Source organism: Eleginops maclovinus, chromosome 10, assembly GCF_036324505.1.
Source record: "Eleginops maclovinus isolate JMC-PN-2008 ecotype Puerto Natales chromosome 10, JC_Emac_rtc_rv5, whole genome shotgun sequence".
In the NCBI taxonomy this organism is placed as follows: Eukaryota; Metazoa; Chordata; class Actinopteri; order Perciformes; family Eleginopidae; genus Eleginops; species Eleginops maclovinus.
This window is the reverse complement of record NC_086358.1, coordinates 15,411,949-15,430,128: the sequence shown is the minus strand read 5'-3', so window position 1 is coordinate 15,430,128 and position 18,180 is coordinate 15,411,949. Positions and strand designations below refer to the sequence as shown.

General features: G+C 38.2%; 1 protein-coding gene across 3 annotated transcripts; it reads left to right on the top strand.

Moving 5' to 3' along the window:
• Positions 1-823: 823 nt before the first annotated feature.
• Positions 824-17,650, top strand: ttll6 (tubulin tyrosine ligase-like family, member 6). Of its 3 annotated transcripts, XM_063893796.1 has the most exons (18): positions 845-943; positions 2,830-2,878; positions 4,455-4,642; positions 6,894-7,043; positions 7,242-7,279; positions 7,967-8,085; positions 8,512-8,642; positions 9,750-9,906; positions 9,986-10,129; positions 10,808-10,893; positions 10,989-11,214; positions 11,877-12,055; positions 12,161-12,349; positions 13,236-13,410; positions 13,717-13,992; positions 14,136-14,201; positions 14,943-15,069; positions 16,529-17,650. In XM_063893796.1, the coding sequence occupies exons 4-18, from the start codon at positions 6,895-6,897 to the stop codon at positions 16,792-16,794; spliced, it is 2,328 nt and encodes a 775-aa protein (XP_063749866.1). In that variant the 5' UTR covers positions 845-943; positions 2,830-2,878; positions 4,455-4,642; position 6,894; the 3' UTR covers positions 16,795-17,650. The 3 variants fall into 3 exon arrangements, 2 of the variants coding, with proteins under 2 accessions (XP_063749865.1, XP_063749866.1); XR_010166639.1 differs by lacking the exon at positions 2,830-2,878 and having other exon boundaries at positions 824-943; positions 13,236-13,415; positions 16,529-16,542; XM_063893795.1 differs by lacking the exon at positions 2,830-2,878 and having other exon boundaries at positions 824-943.
• Positions 17,651-18,180: the final 530 nt, after the last annotated feature.

Sequence of the window (18,180 nt, the reverse complement as noted above, 5' to 3'; positions counted from 1 at the left end):
AATAGATTTACAACCCAAGCTAAACGCGCAGGAACAAATCAAAGACATAGCTGCCTCGTTTCAGATTTTCCTCAAAGGCATCAGCAGTTGCGTTAGGAAAGCTCAGTATGCTGAATTATGGGAATTGTAGGACAATATTAACAACTCACTCGTTCCTATCTTCTGCGGTGTGACATAAAAAAACAAGAGGGAGCCAAACACTGAATACATGTGATGATAATCTTTATAATTATGTTATTACAATAAACCCTTAGACATTGCTCGGTTTAAAACTCAGTGTTTGTTATGTATTTTATATTCCTGATTTTTATTTGTGCATGACAGGCTCCTAACATAAAGGTCCAGCATACTTTGGAAGATTAGACTAAAGGGAACTCTGATTAAGTGTGTATTTTCATTTTGAATTTTCATTTAAGATTGATTTATTTGATAAATAAATAAAATTGATAACACTATCACCAGAAACATACAGTTGAAAATTGAAAATAAATGAATCTTTATATGTTTTATAAATAGGAAGCGAATTAAGGTATGACTTTCAACAAATCACCTGAACCTGTTGTATGATAGACCTTTTGTATCTAATAATTTAGATTTTATTTTCAGAGAGACAAATATAGATTATCTTAGACAATTATATGGTTTTAGCAGAAACCATTATCTTGAAACCATCCAAACTGCAAGGTACACCTGTGGATCTTTCATTATGCATCTTCCAATCGGTGAGCCAACAACCAATCACACACGAGAACCCTCACACCCCCGGCTTGTGATAGGCTAAGGACGTAACGGAGGACGTTCCATCTAAAAAGGCAACACCGCGCGTGTTGGCCTCGCGTTCGGTCATGTTTACATTTGTAGGTTTTCGTCTCCACCGTGTATCAAGCCGAGAAGTCTACAACACGACCCACCTGACAACAGCCACGTTACTCAAGGATGCTCGGTAAGTTTTTGGCCGGTAACGAGACGACTTCCTTATTTATAGCGGTAATGTCACGTTTATGACATTTTTAGTTGACTAAAAGTTAAATGTTTGACGTCTCCCGCTAGCTGGCAGTTAGCTTGAAGCATTCCGTTACTATAGAAACCATACAGTACAAATGATTAGCATATAGTTAGCTACAACTCATGTTGCTAGTTCACGATGTTAATTGTTGATTTCTTTCAATAATGACTAACTTAAACGCTCAAACACTAGTGTTACACATTACAAATACAATTCAGAGATGTATTACTAAACTGCCGTAACGTTAGGCCTTATGAAGCCACTCGTATTTAGATTAGTAGCCTACTAAAACCACAATGTACATTCTCTGTTACAAGTAAAACTCAGTATGACTAATACACTATTTGGTTTTATTATGTTTGCAAAATATAATTTTTAAAGTTATTAATAGCCTAAAGCTGTCAAATAATAAAGTTAAGGTAAAAAAAGTACATCACCTCTTAAATGTAGTGTATTAAGTAAAGAGAGGCATGAATAAAAAAAGACTCAAGTAAAGTAAAGTACCTTTAATGTGTAGCTTATTTAAGTACGGTATTTACGTAACTGTACTTTGTTACATTGACTGAAGAAGATCTTGATCAATTTATTTGGAGCCTCACAGCACATTGTCACCTCTTTGCATATTCAACTCACTAAGTTGTACTTTATTTACTGACAAAACAAAACTACAAAAACAAGTTATTTAATGACAGGCCTGAGACACTATTTGTTAACATTTAAAAGAAAAGGGCTCATTCATTTCTCCTACTTGCATTGTATATCTCTCCATAAAAAATACTTTGTGACATTAAATCATCATTGCTATGCTCTGTAATTAAATGAGAGATAACGTTGCCCATGCAACTCTCACTTAGTCACACAGTTTAGATTCCTTTAAATACATTCAAGGGCCAATTTTCAGGTTACAAGATTAATTATTCAAAGTCTGAGGCAATGCCATTGACACCTAATGTATCTTGGACCCCAAATTGCTCTAATCCTTTTCGTTGGTACCCGTCAGGTTTTGTCTATTTAGGTTTACATATCACGCCCTCCCTCTCTGGCCTCTACAAAGCTAATATTGTGTCCCTAATCCGAAGGATTAAAGAAGACCTGGCCTGCTGGACGGCCCTGCCCCTGTCACTCCTGGGACGAGTGAACCTCTTTAAGATGATAGTACTTCCATGATTGCTGTACCCCTTTCAAATGATCGCAGTTTTTTTAACAAGAAAATCGCTTTCTATTATAAACAGTTGCTTGTCCTCTTTTCTTTGGAGAAATAAGTGTGCTAGATTGAAATTTACTACGCTGCAACGTCCCCTTGAGGAAGGGGTCTAGGGTTGCCGGATATTAAGTTGTATGCCTCTGGTTATCAAATTGTATGCCTCTGTAGTTATTTGTGGCATTGGTTCAGAAATGACCCAGAATCTACATGGCTTACCTTGGATGCTGGCCCAGTGGCCCCCATTCCCCCACGTAACATTTTATATGCTCCTTTGGAATGGGTTTGTCTCAATGTAAAAGACAATTTTATTCTTCAGAACACTCTAAAAGTCTGGAGATTAACTAGAAAACTATAAAACCAAGTGGGCTGCTTCTCTCTCCTCTCACCTATCCACTTAAACCCGGATTTTCCCCCTGGTTTGCTGGACCATGCCTTCTCTTCATGGGCTGATAGTGGTATAGTAACTGTGGGAGATTTAGTGTCAGATGGCACTGTGATGTCTTTTAATCAGCTGAGAAAGAAGTACAACCTTCCTCAGAGTAATTTCTTTAGATACTTGCAAATACGCAGTTTTATCTCCTCTGTTACTAAATTGTACCCCGTGGGTTTTCTCTTTCAGGTGTGGAGAAGGCTATTTATAACCCTGATACCAGAAAACATATCACCAGGTATTATAGGGCCCTGTCTATCCCAAACAATCAATGTGTGGTTCGTACCAGGGAAACTGCTTTTGGAGAGGCTATCCCAGATGATGAGTGGGACCGTGTTTTCTAGGTTGCTTATTTACCAACAAAGCTAGGGAGATCCAATTCAGGATTATACACAGGCTTCAAATCACCCCAGTACTGTAATAAGTGTAAAATTATTGAAGGTTAATATTTCCATTGTATTCTTGATTGCCCTCTTATTAATGATTTCTGGGTCAAAGTATGTGTGGAAATTGACATTCTATTAAAGAAGAATCTGTCACTTCAACCAATTTTTTGCATTCTTGGAATACAGTCTGCAGCAGTTAACATTAGCCCCTCTTCACTCAGGTTGCTTAAGGTGCAAGGAGATGTAGCTTCTCCTCCAATGGAATTCTGATTCTGTCCCCACGGTTTCGCATTGGATTCGTAGTGGAATTTATTCCTTTGGAGGCCATAAGCTTCTGGCTCAGGAACAAACCGTTTTTTTAACATATGGGACCCTTGCCTGGAGTATATTGGAGATGAGGGTGCCCAGGCCCTCAGAAGTGGTCTTTACGGTCTAGCGTGGATGGAGATCTCTTGGCATATTTCCAAATAGTTCAAGCCTTTATGTAATTGTTGTCTTATCACCCTCTGTGTACATGTCTGTATATTCCCTTTACTGTTATGCTGTCTTTGTAATTTTCTTTATATAATTATTGTTATTATTTTTATTATTATTATTATTGTCTTTTCTGTGTGGAGAATGTGTTCTGTGTTTGAGACAGGGTGGGGGTGTGGGGGGAAACATAAAAAAAGGGGTACATATTGCTGTCATGCTCCTTTTTGACTGTGCAACCCTGTTCAATAATTTGAAAAGAAAAAATACATTCAAGACTTGACAATTCAGCGGCAGACATCGGTGGTCGAAGCTTAGCAGGCAAACATAATAAAGACAAAAGAAAAATGAGTGTGAAAGGGTTTAAGATGTCAACTAATTATTAATTGATTTTTATTTATTGATGTCAAGAAATGATATCAGCTACAATTGCAACCACGGCAAGATTTTGTGCTTTCGTATTATTGTCAATATTTGAATCCAGTCTTGTTTTTTTCTGATTGACTCCTGGGAAATATAAGATACATTGTACTGTTCGTCTACAACTTTAACCAGAATTTCCCCTTCTGCCTTTACTTTTACATTTTTAATGTCTTCAATGGAAGACTAGGCTTCAACTGAAGGTTCTCCATTTCAACTTGGCTCCAAGATGGATGTCCAACCTGTTCACTTACACCACACACTGTCACTCCGCTTTTCAGCACAGATTTAAATTTAACAACTCGAGCTGTTGAAAAACACATCTCCTATTTCAGTGAACATATATCAGGGATTATCTCTCTCTTTCTCCTAGTGAGGGCTCAATGCTGCTCATTTTGCTCTCCCATCATGTCATGAGGGATCAGGTGTTTGTCTCCATAGTTTCTAATTGGTCACCAGATCCACTGCTGGGCTCGTTGCTTGAGTGTGTAAGTCAATCTGAACTGATGATACAAATCTATTCTCTTTTTTTCAAAGACTCCAGTGGCAGACAGTGCACGAGGTGGAGATGTGGATCCTTGTTTTTTCTACTGAGTAGTGTGACAGCGTCTTAAAGAGCTCTGGAAACAAGGATCTGTGTACCAAAGACGTGTGAAAGCAGACGGACAAGGGAGGCAGCATCTTCCATCACCTTTGTCCTCACAGATGTAGGCTTAACACTGCAGGTGAGTTACAATAATCTTAAATGCATACATTCTATGTAGAATTGCAGTCTTAAAGATGACGACAAAGTTAATTCACCATCTCTGAAACACTGAACATTATTCATTTTGTATTGTTGTTTTACCAGACTGCGTTACTTTTAGGCTTTAGTTGTTTCAAATGAAGTGGCAAGTTGATTACTAAAACTAAAAGATGATTAGTGCTGATTTAGTTAAACATTAACATTAAAGGAATTTACACAAAAACAAGAGAGCATTCGTGTGTTACTGCCTTTCATATGTGATATATATCATTGCAAATCAAGCACATTTGTGTTTTTTGACAGTTGCCAGACCAAATTAGACATTTTAAGACAAAACGTGGGCTTTGGTTGAACTCAGTGTTACTTATTCATATAGTACCTTTTGTACAAACATGCATCCCAAAGTAATTCACATTTTTGCAACACTAAAGAAGCTACAACATTCATACAATATAATGCAAAAAATCTATGAATAAAACTCAAAATGAAAACTTATTTAAAATATACCCCACATTGATTTATAATGTTTTAATTATTTGACTTGAATATTATAACTATTAGTCGCAGCATTATTGTGAATGTTGACATGTGAGAGGCAGTCTGCTGAACCAAGTTGAAAAGCTAATAAGACAAGAAAATATATTTTCTTTCATTACAGTAAATGAATTAAGCAGCAGTGAAAACTCCGCTCTGTAGACACAAGAACTACTTTTCTAAAATTGCTAGGGTATCCCTTAAAGATGTTTCAGTGTTAAGTGCTGCACTTTGTTTGTTAGTTATTAAAGGGAATAAGATAAGGTGATGGTATGTCTTGTCATGGTGTAGCCTAAATGTAGGGTATTATGCAGTGACACTGAGCAGATAACAAAGTCATTCTGACTGGGTCCAGTAATTGTTGGAGGACAGATAATAAGGTGTAATTACTTGTGGTTGTTGTTGTTGTTGTTGTTGTTGTTGTTGTTGTTGTTGTTGCACCCTGAGGGAAAACCTTAGAAAAGCCCTTTTGCTGGACTGTAACTGTATCCAGGCTGAGGTCAGCGGTGCGTCTCGGCCCGATGTAAAGCTCACAGTTCAGGGCCAGGATTATCCAGATCATTGGATCAAAATACTGTCACCGAGCACCGTAGCCTCCCACAGGGTGCCTGGGATGTCCCTCCATACTGCCACCACGTTCTCCATCATTACCACGAATTAACTTGCCCCCAGTTTCAACCCTACAAGACACCAGATAGGGGCCTTAGGAAAGCAGCTGAGAAGCTGCTGTGACGATTGCCTGCCACTGTGCTCAGGTCAGAGTGCCGACAGACATTTGAACTACAAGTTGAACTACACCGACCTGGATTTATTCCTATAAACTTTAGATTTGTATACATTTTGTTGACATGCTGAAAGCAGGGCTCTATATCGATCAGTTGATTCATCACTTTGGTCCAGACCTAAATATCTCTACAACTATTAAATTGATTGTCATTTAAACAATTTACTGGACATCTTGATCCCCACAAGAGGAACCCTAATGACTTTAGTGATGCTCTGAATTTTCCTCTGGTACCACCATGAGGTTTACATTTCTGGTTTGGACTGAAATATATCAACAAATATTTGATTGTTTTCCATGAAATTGTTACACACTTGCATGTTCCCCTTTAGGGTGAATTATTATTACCTTGGTTAGCATCAAAGAGACACTACTAGAACCACAAAAGTGGCATTTTAGTGGCATTAGCAGTGACGTTGGAGATTCTAACCAACTGAATATCCCGCCGCTCAACCCTTTTGTTTACCGAAGGCGCACTCACAGAAGAGATATACATGCCTTGTTCTAAGCTTACAGAAATATGCTAATGATCCTTGTTTCCTTTGTATCAACACTACCAAAATCTCTCGTTGGCATTACATTTTATTCCCCCTTTCTCTTGTCAAACTATTAATGACCGTTTGTATCCGTCCTGCCACAATAACCTTTGAATGCGGGTGTGTGACAGTGTGCTGACAGCCAGAGCACTCACCTGATGAGAGGAATGGAAACAGTAACATGAGTCCTTGCTCGCACTTACACCATGTCCTTTGTTCTCTTTGATTGAATTTCATGGCTTCGATGGCTGTGCCCATAAAAACCTACCATTTGAGAGAGTGGATTGGCATCATTTGTTTTTGAGTAAACTGTCACATACTGTGTACTGTTTTTATATTTGCTCACATTCAAATGAGTGCATTTTTTTCACATCCAGGATGGGTCTACAGGTGGACACCCCAGACAGAAAAGATGATGCACTAAAATATGATGAGCAGGGAGAAGGAGAGGGTGGCGAAAGCCAAGCGGAAGCCTGCACCCGCACCCCGCCACCCATTAACAAAAAGAGGAAGAAAATCAAGAAGAGGTATTTTCCTACAAGATCTCCTGCATTTCTTCTTCTACTGTTATTTACAGATGCAGGGTCCTCCAAGCAGACTGACATTTAGGATTATCTCACTTGTCCTCATCATCTGGTGAAAGGTAGAGCCTAATGAGGTATTTGACGGACCTTGCCGCAAAGCAGATGTCTGTCCCTCTTTCTGTCTCTCTTCTCTTCCAGATGACTGTGGATCAACATCACCAACTGCAAATATGAAAGTGGTAAGTTTTAATGACTATAAATGTCTGTGTTGTTATTTTGTGAAGACATTAGTCCCAGATATTTACATATTTGTACAAAGTCAAGAGAATTGCTTAGTTTTAACTGTTAAGTTTTAAAGGTTAGGTTTATGCTTGAATTCATTCAAATGTAGACACTTTATTTGTATAGCAAGAAATGTAGCACAAATTGCTTCACAATAAGGAAAACATTAATTTAGAATGAAATGGGGATACATTGCTATAATTTCTGGAAAATGAAATGGATAATAACACAGACTTCATCAAATAAGATGCAAATAATATAAGGTTAAAACACGCATAACATAAGATGTAATATTAAACTCACTAAATATGAATAATATCAGGTACCATATTTACATCATGCACATACTGTATATCAACATATCTAAAGACAAAATCTATAAATTATTTGGGCCATCGCACTCTTGGAAAATCCCTACGGCCAGTTTCAAACAGCTGATGTGAAAACTGAAACCAGAAGAGCGGAGGTTGTAATAGCAGGAGATTGATGCTCATTGTTTTTGTAAAACTATTTTATACGGGGTAATGTTGGGGTGTCCACATACTTTTGACCTTGATAAAATAAAATAATCTGTAGCCAGTTCTTGTAGAATAAGTTATTACAGAAATGGATTTATTTATTACACCTTCTTTTGGTGGTCTCAGTGCGGCGTGCTGCTCGCAGATACGGCCTCAGGGAGGCAGCGGAGGGGGACGACTGGACACTTTTCTGGACCGACTGCTCTGTGTCTCTAGACCGGGTTAAGGACATGAAGCGATACCAGGTATTCAACTGAACGTCCACATTACTCCCATAATCCTTGAACCCTAATCAAACTGAATTGAATTGAATGAATTAAGCTGAAAATGAATTGTATGGGACTAGTCATTCTGCTCTATCATATTGTAATAGCCTTACATGCAATTTGAATTATTCTGCTCAATATGCCTACTCATGAATAAAAAAATAGATTTCCATTTAGATTATGAGATTGCTTTATTTTCTCATTGATCATGAAAGCATTTGTAATTTAATTGGGTAACTCAGTGCAGGAAGTATCCAGCAGGTTATGATTTTTCTGAGAATTAAGAAGTAGTATTAGTTTCTTTTGTCATATCTCATTTAGTACGCTTTTGCACATAACCCTCACTTACATACCAGAGTTCTTCGCCTATAAACATTGCTGTGTGTATCTCTTGTGTCTTTGCAGAAAATAAACCATTTCCCAGGGATGAGTGAGATCTGCCGGAAAGATTTACTGGCAAGAAACATGAACCGTATGCTCAAGCTTTTCCCCAAAGACTACAATATCTTCCCCAGAACATGGTGCCTTCCTGCAGAGTCAGTTTGCACTTACCACTGTGATTTTGATCTTTTATTTTTTATTTTTGTGTGTCATAACTCTGGAAGCTATGAGAGGAGGATGAAAAAAACAAATTCTGGGTTTCATTTTCTCTAACTTAAATCCAAATTGTCTTCTTGTGTTTATTAGGACTCAAAGCATTAATGAGATTCGCACATTTGATATTTGAAAATGATCCTGACAAAACAAAATCACCTGACAATGCTTTTTATAAAAAACTATCACAAATGAAAATAGTAGAAGAAAAACATCCTCGTTAAACCTGTTTTCTAACCTCTTCTTAAGTGTGTTAGGGGCTGAGGGGCAGGGTCATTGGAGGCATCTACATTCTTGCAGTGGCTCCACACACTCCTAACTGACAGCATTAGAAGCAGGTGTGGAGAGCCACACAGCTGGAGATCATCAACAGGGGAGAAAAGGGCAACTGAGGAGCTCAGTTTGTGTGGTGCCACGTCTACAGAAGAAGGCGCTGTATTTTGCCTCGCTGGGGTTATAAGAAAACTTTTTCCTTGATGCGTTGTTGCTTTTTGGGGTTTTCCCTTTCCTGTATTGAGTTGTAACGGTTTTTTTTGTGCATGTAAATGGTCTAAATGGGCTAAAATCCCAAAGTCCCCCCAACTCCATTGGACTCCTTTATTTACTTCCGTAACATGACATCACTATGTAACACTCGCGCTTCTATTGGCTAGTGCTCCAACATATTGTTCGTAATAGGCTAAGGGACGGGGCATCTCTTATCGGTTGACCAATCACAATATAGCCGGCCAGCTAACCAATCAGAGCAGACTGCGCTCTGGTTTCAGACAGAGGGTGAAAAGAGGTGCTGCAGCACAGGCAGTATGAGAAAAATAAAGAGCTGTTTGAACATTAAAGCATGGAGACATGTCACAGTATAGGCACAAAATACAAGTATGAACCTGAACATGACCCTAGTAAGGCCCACTTTAAGAACATGGAGTAGTGGCACACTTCAGCCTCTTGTTGTAGACATATGTATTACAACAACATAAATGCCGTTATCATTTACTTGGCTCTTAAGGCTTCCATACTTAATATACTAACTCCTGTGATTTTTTTCGTTGCAGTTACAGTGACTTCCAAGCTTACACCAGGGCCAAAAAATGCAAGACGTATATCTGTAAGCCAGATACCGGTTGCCAAGGAAAAGGCATCATCATCACCAAGTCAAGTAAAGACATTCAACCGGGAGAACATATGATCTGCCAGGTTTACGTCTCCAAGGTGAGGGCCTGTTCTACAAAACACAAATAGGAACAAATAGGGGTTTAAATTAACATGTCGTTTTACATTCCCTCCTCAGCCTTTCGTTATCGACGGATTCAAGTTTGACTTGCGGATATACGTCCTTGTGACGTCATGTGACCCTTTCAGCATATTCATGTTCAAGGAGGGACTGACTCGCTTCTGCACCACCAAGTACAACGAACCAACCCAAAACAATGTGGTGAGAAACGCTAAAGCATGTCTATAAATATTCTATACACCAGGGTTGACCGAACATAGGTTTTCCTATATTTCCTATATTACCATGAAAACAAAAACGTTTTTGTATTTTGTTTTAATCTTACATACAAGTCCAAAATGTTCATTGTTCCACCGCTGAAAGTAGTCCCCAAAACATTTACTTTTTCATCCTGTTTAAGTAACTTTGGTTTCTTATTTTGCCATGTTGTGTGTGTATAGTAGATAGTCTGAATCCTTGTAATTACAAATTGCTTAACAAACAAGTAACTATACAAAATAATTAAACTAAGACATGCAGTAACTTTCCAGTATGTAACCCTTTTGGTTAAAAATAAAAAACAATTTTAGAGCACAGCAGATGCAGCCTTTACAAAAAAAATCCATTTACAATTATTATTACATTTTTAAAATAATCAATTAACCCTTCTAATTTCCTGAAACACATAATAAGTTTTAAAATATATTTTTATGTCTAGCAGAACCCAATGAGATGCAGTTTTTCACTAAAATGTTTCGAGAAAAAAAAAACTTTCTTAAACAATTGTTTTGTTATCAAACATCTTCCAGAAAATGTTTCACTCTAGCTTTCTCAACCTGTAACTGTATATCTCAGTCTTTTGTGTGATGTATCTCTCTTCCCTTGTATTTCTCATGTTAGGAGGATGTGTGCATGCATCTCACCAACTACTCCATCAACAAGAACAGCGAGAACTTTGTGCGTGACGGGGACAAAGGCAGCAAACGGTGACACATTGACAATACTTGTTGTGTCATAGCACCAACACTACTTAAAATCCAGCATATTTACTGCATGTTTGTTGTTTTTGGCCCTCCCCCAGTAAGCTTTCCACCCTGAACAAGCTCCTGGAGTCCATCAACTGCAACACAGACAAGATGTGGCTCGACATTGAGGATGTGATCATAAAGACTCTGATCTCTGCTCACCCAATCCTAAAGCATAATTACCACACGTGCTTCCCGAACCACACCACCGGCAGCGCCTGCTTCGAGATCCTTGGTTTCGATGTTCTGCTGGATCACCGGCTCAGACCCTGGGTGCTGGAGGTGAGAGATATCTGACCTCTGTTTAAAAAGGCTTATTGCTGTGAGCAGTTTCATGTAGGAAAACATTTCTTCCTACTGAACCACACCTGGAAACGACTGAGTCTGTCATTTAAGAGTATAAAATAGTTCCATCATGAAACTACTCGCAACAAGGTCTGCGGAGTATCAGCAACTGCACCAAAACTATTTAGATAAATGAATAGCGTTTAAGAGAAGAAAATCTAAATCTATTTAAATGTATGCTTTAGCAAAGAGAACATAATTAACATTTTGATTAACATAATTAACTAAATGTAACCTATAAAGTAGCTTTAGGGTTGAAAAAGTTATTATATACTATTTTACAGTATAATCTAATTCCTTTAGCTCTGTCGGACTGCACCATTCTATTGTCCATTTAATGCCTTGTGCATCTTTTTATACACAATTACATCAAATCTAGCCAATGGACTTTAAGAAACATAACTGTAAGTAAACTCAAATGTAATATTGCTGGTTATATTTAACAGAAATTAAAAAGTAATATTATAATAAATATTACTTTAATTTAAAGTACTGTCCCTGGCTGCGCAACATGAGTTTATATTAAAGTTAAAGGGGTTCAAATCTTACCCAGAAAATCTTAATAGACATCTGAATCGATCAGTATATTTGTATTCCAGGTGAATCACTCCCCAAGTTTTACCACCGACTCGCAGCTGGACCGCGAGGTGAAGGACGCGTTACTCTACGACACGCTGGTTCTCATTAACCTGGGCGCCTGCGACCGCCGCAAGATCACCAAGGAGGAGCGACGCAGGGTGAAGGACAGGCTGCAGCAAAACAGCACCAGAGAGGCCAGGTAGAGTTCTGTCAGTCTCAAATGATGTGTTATTTCCCCAAGGTCACGCACCCGTCGCTATGCCTCCTGTGAATGATGCAGGTGACTGTTACTGTGTGTGTGCAGGTCGGAGGAGCTGCGACAGTGCCAGGCAGCCACGGTGGAGCAGATGGAGAGGTACGAGGCCAAACACCTGGGAGGCTTCAAGAGGATCTTCCCCAGGGAGGGAGGGGAGAAATACGACAAGTACTTCAAACACAGCAGCTCTCTCTTCCAGGAGACCGCAGCGTCCAAGGCCAGAGAGGAGTGTGCCAGGTACCCGCAGCATGCTTTCAACCCAACTTAGTGAAGAGCAGTTAGTGATGCACATACAGTACAGGCAGCAGGAGGAAAAGAGGATTGGTGGTCCATTGTAGGAAAGTGAAAAAGTTTAGCCTGCACAAATGAAGACAATTTAAACCTGCAGCTTTACTGAAGCTAAAGGAGGTTGTGCATCATTACACATGTTAGCTGGTGTTATCACATTTAACCTGCTGACATTATGAGTAAAGTAATGTACTTAATGAGTTGACCAACAAGTAAAAAACAAAAGTAAAAAACAAGTAGTGAGAAGAAATGAGTGTTGGTGACGGCCCACTCAGACCATTAAAATATGTTGTCTAACTCACTCTCATGGTAGAAAAGTGAAAAACAGAGCCTGGTTAAAAATAAAAGGGAATTGTTCAGAAAGAAAAAACACATTCAAACATAATTTAGCTATTTATGTATTTCCTCATCTTTTTTTAATGCTTTTTTTAAAGGATTTTCAAAAGACAAGTTGTGTTTTATCTTTGATGCAATAAAGATATTTCTTTGGAAAAATGTATATATGGTAAAGTGATTATTATATAGCAAAATTTATATAAGCATTTTTTATATTTTGATGATCATCAGGATAACATCGCAATTATTTTATCCGGGATAATCATGACTTGAAATCTTCATAACTTTGCATGTGTAGCATACTTTAACTGAAGTATATCACATCTAGCCTCTACTGAAAAAATTGTTGGTAGGGCCTTGAACATTGCCATTAATTCATTATTTTTTCTTATTTTTAGGGCACAAAAAAGGGATATAATTGCAGTGAATAATATCATAACAATCCATTTGACGTAATGCCTAATAGGAACCCTAAACTTTCGATGTATTATGTGTTCAGGCAACAACTGCAAGAGCTGCGTCTGAAACAGGAGCAGAGGGAGAGAGACAAGAGGGGGGGCAAGAGGAGGGACCTGCAGGGGGAGACAGCGGGGGAGAGAGCTAAACCCCGAAGAGAACAACCCCCCCACTCTAACAGTGACTGTGACCTGCAGCCAGTGAGGCTGTCTTATCATGTAAGGTGCAGCGTCCACATGACGCCACAAGAGGGAGTCAAACAGCCTCTGTCTCAGGATGATGAATGCTTCATATACTGGCTGACCTCTGAGAGGAAATAGACTCTTACCCAATTTAAATTAGCCACAATAATACTACAGAAGATAATTCCTATTGGACGTCTTATTTCAAATCCAAATATCTTTTATTGTGAGAACAAACAGTGTTATCAGGGGTATTCAGTGACAGTAATTGCTAATATATTGTAAATGCACACATATACAGTAAGGCAATAAAAACAAATTGAATCAAATGTCTCCCTGCAGCTCCCTCCGTCCAGTGCGTCAGTGCATCCTGAAGCTGCAGAAGTCCGAGAGGAGAAGCAGCAGCAGCAGCAGGAGGAGGAGAAGGACAAGGAGGAAGACATGGAGGAGCAGGAGCGAGCCGGTGCGCTGCTCCAGAGGAAGAAATTACTCCATGATCTCGGGGTGGTGGACCAGATCCAGCAGCTGCTGCAGGGCCGGGGGGACGCAGGGGGGGTCCCACAGGGCGCCTCCACCCAGCCGCAGTTTAACCAGCCTCATCATAGACAACACACCAAGGTACTGTGTATATGTGTCGTAAAAAGGCAATATAAACACAACAATAACTCAAAATTAAGGCCTTGCATGGTCTCACATTTTTTTTGTCAGTTTGATGATAATGGTTGTGTTTTAGCTTCCAGTCTGTTTTTCTTTCATTCCAGTTGGAGACTTTGACGCAATTTCCCCAAAAAACAAAGCAGCAGCCCTGCACGCAGATCTCAAGTCAGGTAAAGACAGACAGAACGCACCAATCCAATTAAAATAATCCAATATAATGTGAGGTGCCCAGCCACTCCACTTATTTTTTCAGATTGAGTGTAAGGGTTACGTACGGAGGAGGATTATTTTCTCAACTGATACATTTTGGCATTTATTTTTCTTGGTTAAACATTCATACTATAAAATAGAATAGTATAAAATATAAGAATAACAAAAAAAATACCATTCAGATTTTGGTTTGCTTGTTTTGTCCTACCAACATTACAAAACCTAAAAATATATTACTTATTACTCTGGAAAACCTTTACATTCTCTCATTCTTCTCTTTGCTTGAAAATGTAAAGAAGTAAGTGGATTAATTGTCTTTCAATCAAATCATCTGAATAAAAACATTATATTATTCAAGCTTTGCACAGGATTATGATTTCAAATCAAACAGTATGTTCTCTCAGAGGCCAAATGCTGGATTTCAAATCTAATTTCGATTAACCAGGGGGTTCCACAGTCGCATCATAACTGTGGCAGCTCTATGAACAGGCAAACAGCAGTCCAAATAATATTAACAAATACTCTTCAGTGGAGAACAAATGTATTAACAGTTGAGATTTTGGCTCATTATCAGTGATTGTTTAAACACTCAGGCAGTTCAAATGAAATCCCTCAAGGTGAATATCACTGATAATTGCAGCTCTAATGAAACATCATCAGGGAGCAGGATTAAAACGACATAATATCTGGCTGTTTTGCAGCACATCCACTCCCACATGACTCAGCAGCGCCTGCTCAGGCCCGCCATGGAGTCTGAGCCGGGAAGCCTCCACATAGGAGAGGGAGAAATACGCCAGAGCCTCAGCGCCCAGCGGATACACTGGCCAGGTAAACACATCTCCACACTCTTACATACTCTGCAACAAAGCCCATGCTTTATACTTCAAATCTTTGGATTTGTAGTTTGGCAAGCTGTTTTGCATCTGTTTTGCCAATTTGTTGTCTCTTTTACTCCTGCAATTACTAAAAACATCCTAAATCCTGTGTGTTCCACTATATTCTCAAAATAAAAGAGCAAAAGTCACTGAAAACTGAGAAAACATTATTTATTATCACAAATGTTACATCGGAGACAGCATTTCATACCTACAGCATTTTTCTTCTTTATTGTCTCCGTCATATTCGTTACATAAATATTAAGAAAACCAATTACAATAAATAGTTTGAACTCTAACTTATGTACATAATGTTCATCAGTATTGTCGGTTTGTGTACAGTGCAGTTGCATTCACAAACATCACAATCACAAACATTATTAAACACACAATTGAAAGCATTTTAGAATTGCAATTCTAAAAGCCGTTTTATATTTCTGGTATTTTGGATATTTTGGGTTATGGTTCATTGATATTCTTTAACTTTTATCTTTATTGATGTTTTATATTTGCACCCTTTGCTTATTTGTACTGCTGCTTCACAAGCATGTCCCTCGGGTTCAAAACAATTCTATCTTTCCTTATCTGTTTGGATGCATCTACCTTCACTCAAGTGTTTTACTTCAGTACAGTTGTAAGTTCCCTGTTCTTTATTTGAGTAATTCCACGTATTGTTCTACTCAACTACCTTTTGGGGTCAAATATTGTATTTATTAATTTAGAACATTTATTCGATAGCTTTAGTTACTTTAAGGATTAATGTAATTAATACAAAATGTACATCTAATAATAAGACATGATGCTTAATATAATAATGTATAATTATTTATTAAGACATTTTAATTCATATATTAAGTGATGAACACATTGACATGCAGTTCAGCATAAATATCTTACATGTTATATATTGTATTATGATATGCCATTTTCTACTTTAACTTGTGTTTATATAAGTATTTGTATTCTAGTTTATTGAACATTTTACATAACTTTGTATGTTTGTAGAAATATCTTTATTGTATTTCATATTTCTATTGCATATTCTTACTTTAACATTTGATCTTTATGTGTTTTTCTAAACTGTCACAAAGCCCAATATCCCCCAGGATACATGAAGTATTCTGATTCTGAATGCATGAATATAAATCCTATAAATAATCAATTATAAAAAGGATAAAATGCCTGTAATGTGATACTTAAAGTCAAATTTTTACTCAAACTGATTTTGAAGGCAGGATGTTGCAGAGTATTTTTACGCTTTGGTATTTGTACTTTAAGCTTAAACATCTGTATAGTTCCCCTCCTCTTTGAATCTTTTCATTAAAACCAACAGGAAACACTGTGAAACTCCACACCTGATCGTTGTCAGTGTATTTCCAGTGGGTCAGACCTTCTCTCTGTTTCCTCCTCAGTGGGGGGCTCTCTGTCTGTGAGGCAGGACTTCAGTAGCAGATCCCTCACCTGCTCCCAGTCCCGTCCCAGCATCCCCATCATAAACCACCACGTCCCTAAAGCAAACTTGCACTGCTCCTACGTGTCCCACGACCCCGCCGCCCTGCAGAGCCTGCTCGTCATCTCCACCCGTGCCCCCCTGGTCAGGAGGCCTGGCTTCTCTCATATGGTCCGCAAATCATCCCGCAGAATCCCCCCCCAGCAGCAGCACGGTAAAGGGCAGTGAGGGGAACCACACTGACCTGAAGCAGGGTGTAAAGTTCTGCAGACACACAGAGAAGGAGAGGAGGTAGAAAACTGTGTAACACACTGTGCCTATGATGTTTATAGATAGATTTTATATCCGGACTCCTGCAGTTTACTCTGCTTGCCACTAAATAAGCTCCTGCACTGCAGACAACACCATTATGGCTTTTTAACTTTTTCTACCCACTGTGTGTGCTCACATATGTGTAACATTTTGCTCCGGGGATGAATTCATCTCAAATAAACCTCACCTAGTGCCAAAAATAAAAGCAGACAAGCCTGATTTAACAGCATGTGTCATCCAAATCCTCTGGAAAATGGACCAGGATCTAATAAACTCAGTAGTTATAAGGGGTTGATATGAGCATAAATGTGCTCAATGAAACCAAATGGATATTATAAATACCAATAAACCATATTTCAAGATAAACTAAGGGATATTAAAAAATGAAGGCCTTCTGCTCTTTTCTCAAGGACGTTTTTTGAGCAATGAAGTTTAGAATTTTTTTTGCACTATTGGTCAATAAAATGTGTATTTTTTATTTATTTGTTACATTTGTTTAATTCAGTTTTCTGAAAATCTATTCCAGAGAACATCTATTTTAGAACGTTTTATGGTTGCATATTTAAATACAATGCAGGACTATTTTACTTTAATTTTCTTTAATTTTTGCTACAAAGTTACTTATTAATCGAAAATGAGTGTGTGTGGTTTCATCTCGAAGCTTTAATGAGAGTTGAAAAGGCCCTTAAGTTTTACAGCATCCCTGCATCCGGTTCCTTTTGTTTGGTCGCAGACTGAAGACAGAAAGAAACCAAAAAAAGACGAAATTATTCAACACGGTGAGAAACGTATTTCTAGCTGTACGTAAAGATTATTGTAAAAGCTCAGAAATATAGTTGGACAGTAATGTGTGCAGGAATATTATTATTGTAATATATTGCATAAGATAGTTTTAAATGTCCAATGTCGCGTCTAAAATAAAACAAAACACGCAAATGAATCGACTAATTTGAATCGAAAGAGATTTTAGAAAAATATATTTTAGCCAGTAAGGCCCCTCCGAGGGCTTCCTTTTAACTGAACTTTTACAAAATGACGAAAGAAAATGTTTGAAACTCACAGGGCCTAATGATGTATGCCACATTTGTCTATGAATATTGGAGATCAAAAGTTAAACATAACGAGCTTTTATTTTGGAAATGATTACATTTGAAAGCTAATTTTTGTTTAGCGTATTTTCATCCGGCAGTATAACATTTTAAGGAAACGAGAGTTACTTTGTCTGAGTTTGTGTGTTGGAGGTCAGCGGAGGATGAATGTGTTGCATTTCAGGAATTTATGGTTTTATTGCGTCTATAAATG

Excerpts from the sequence above, each read along its gene's own strand:
- ttll6 (XM_063893795.1), top strand. The coding sequence starts at position 6,895 with ATGGGTCTACAGGTGGACACCCCAGACAGAAAAGATGATGCACTAAAA. Across the intron at positions 8,086-8,511 it reads AGGACATGAAGCGATACCAG|AAAATAAACCATTTCCCAGG; the intron begins GTATTCAACTGA and ends GTGTCTTTGCAG. Across the intron at positions 14,202-14,942 it reads GCACGCAGATCTCAAGTCAG|CACATCCACTCCCACATGAC; the intron begins GTAAAGACAGAC and ends GCTGTTTTGCAG.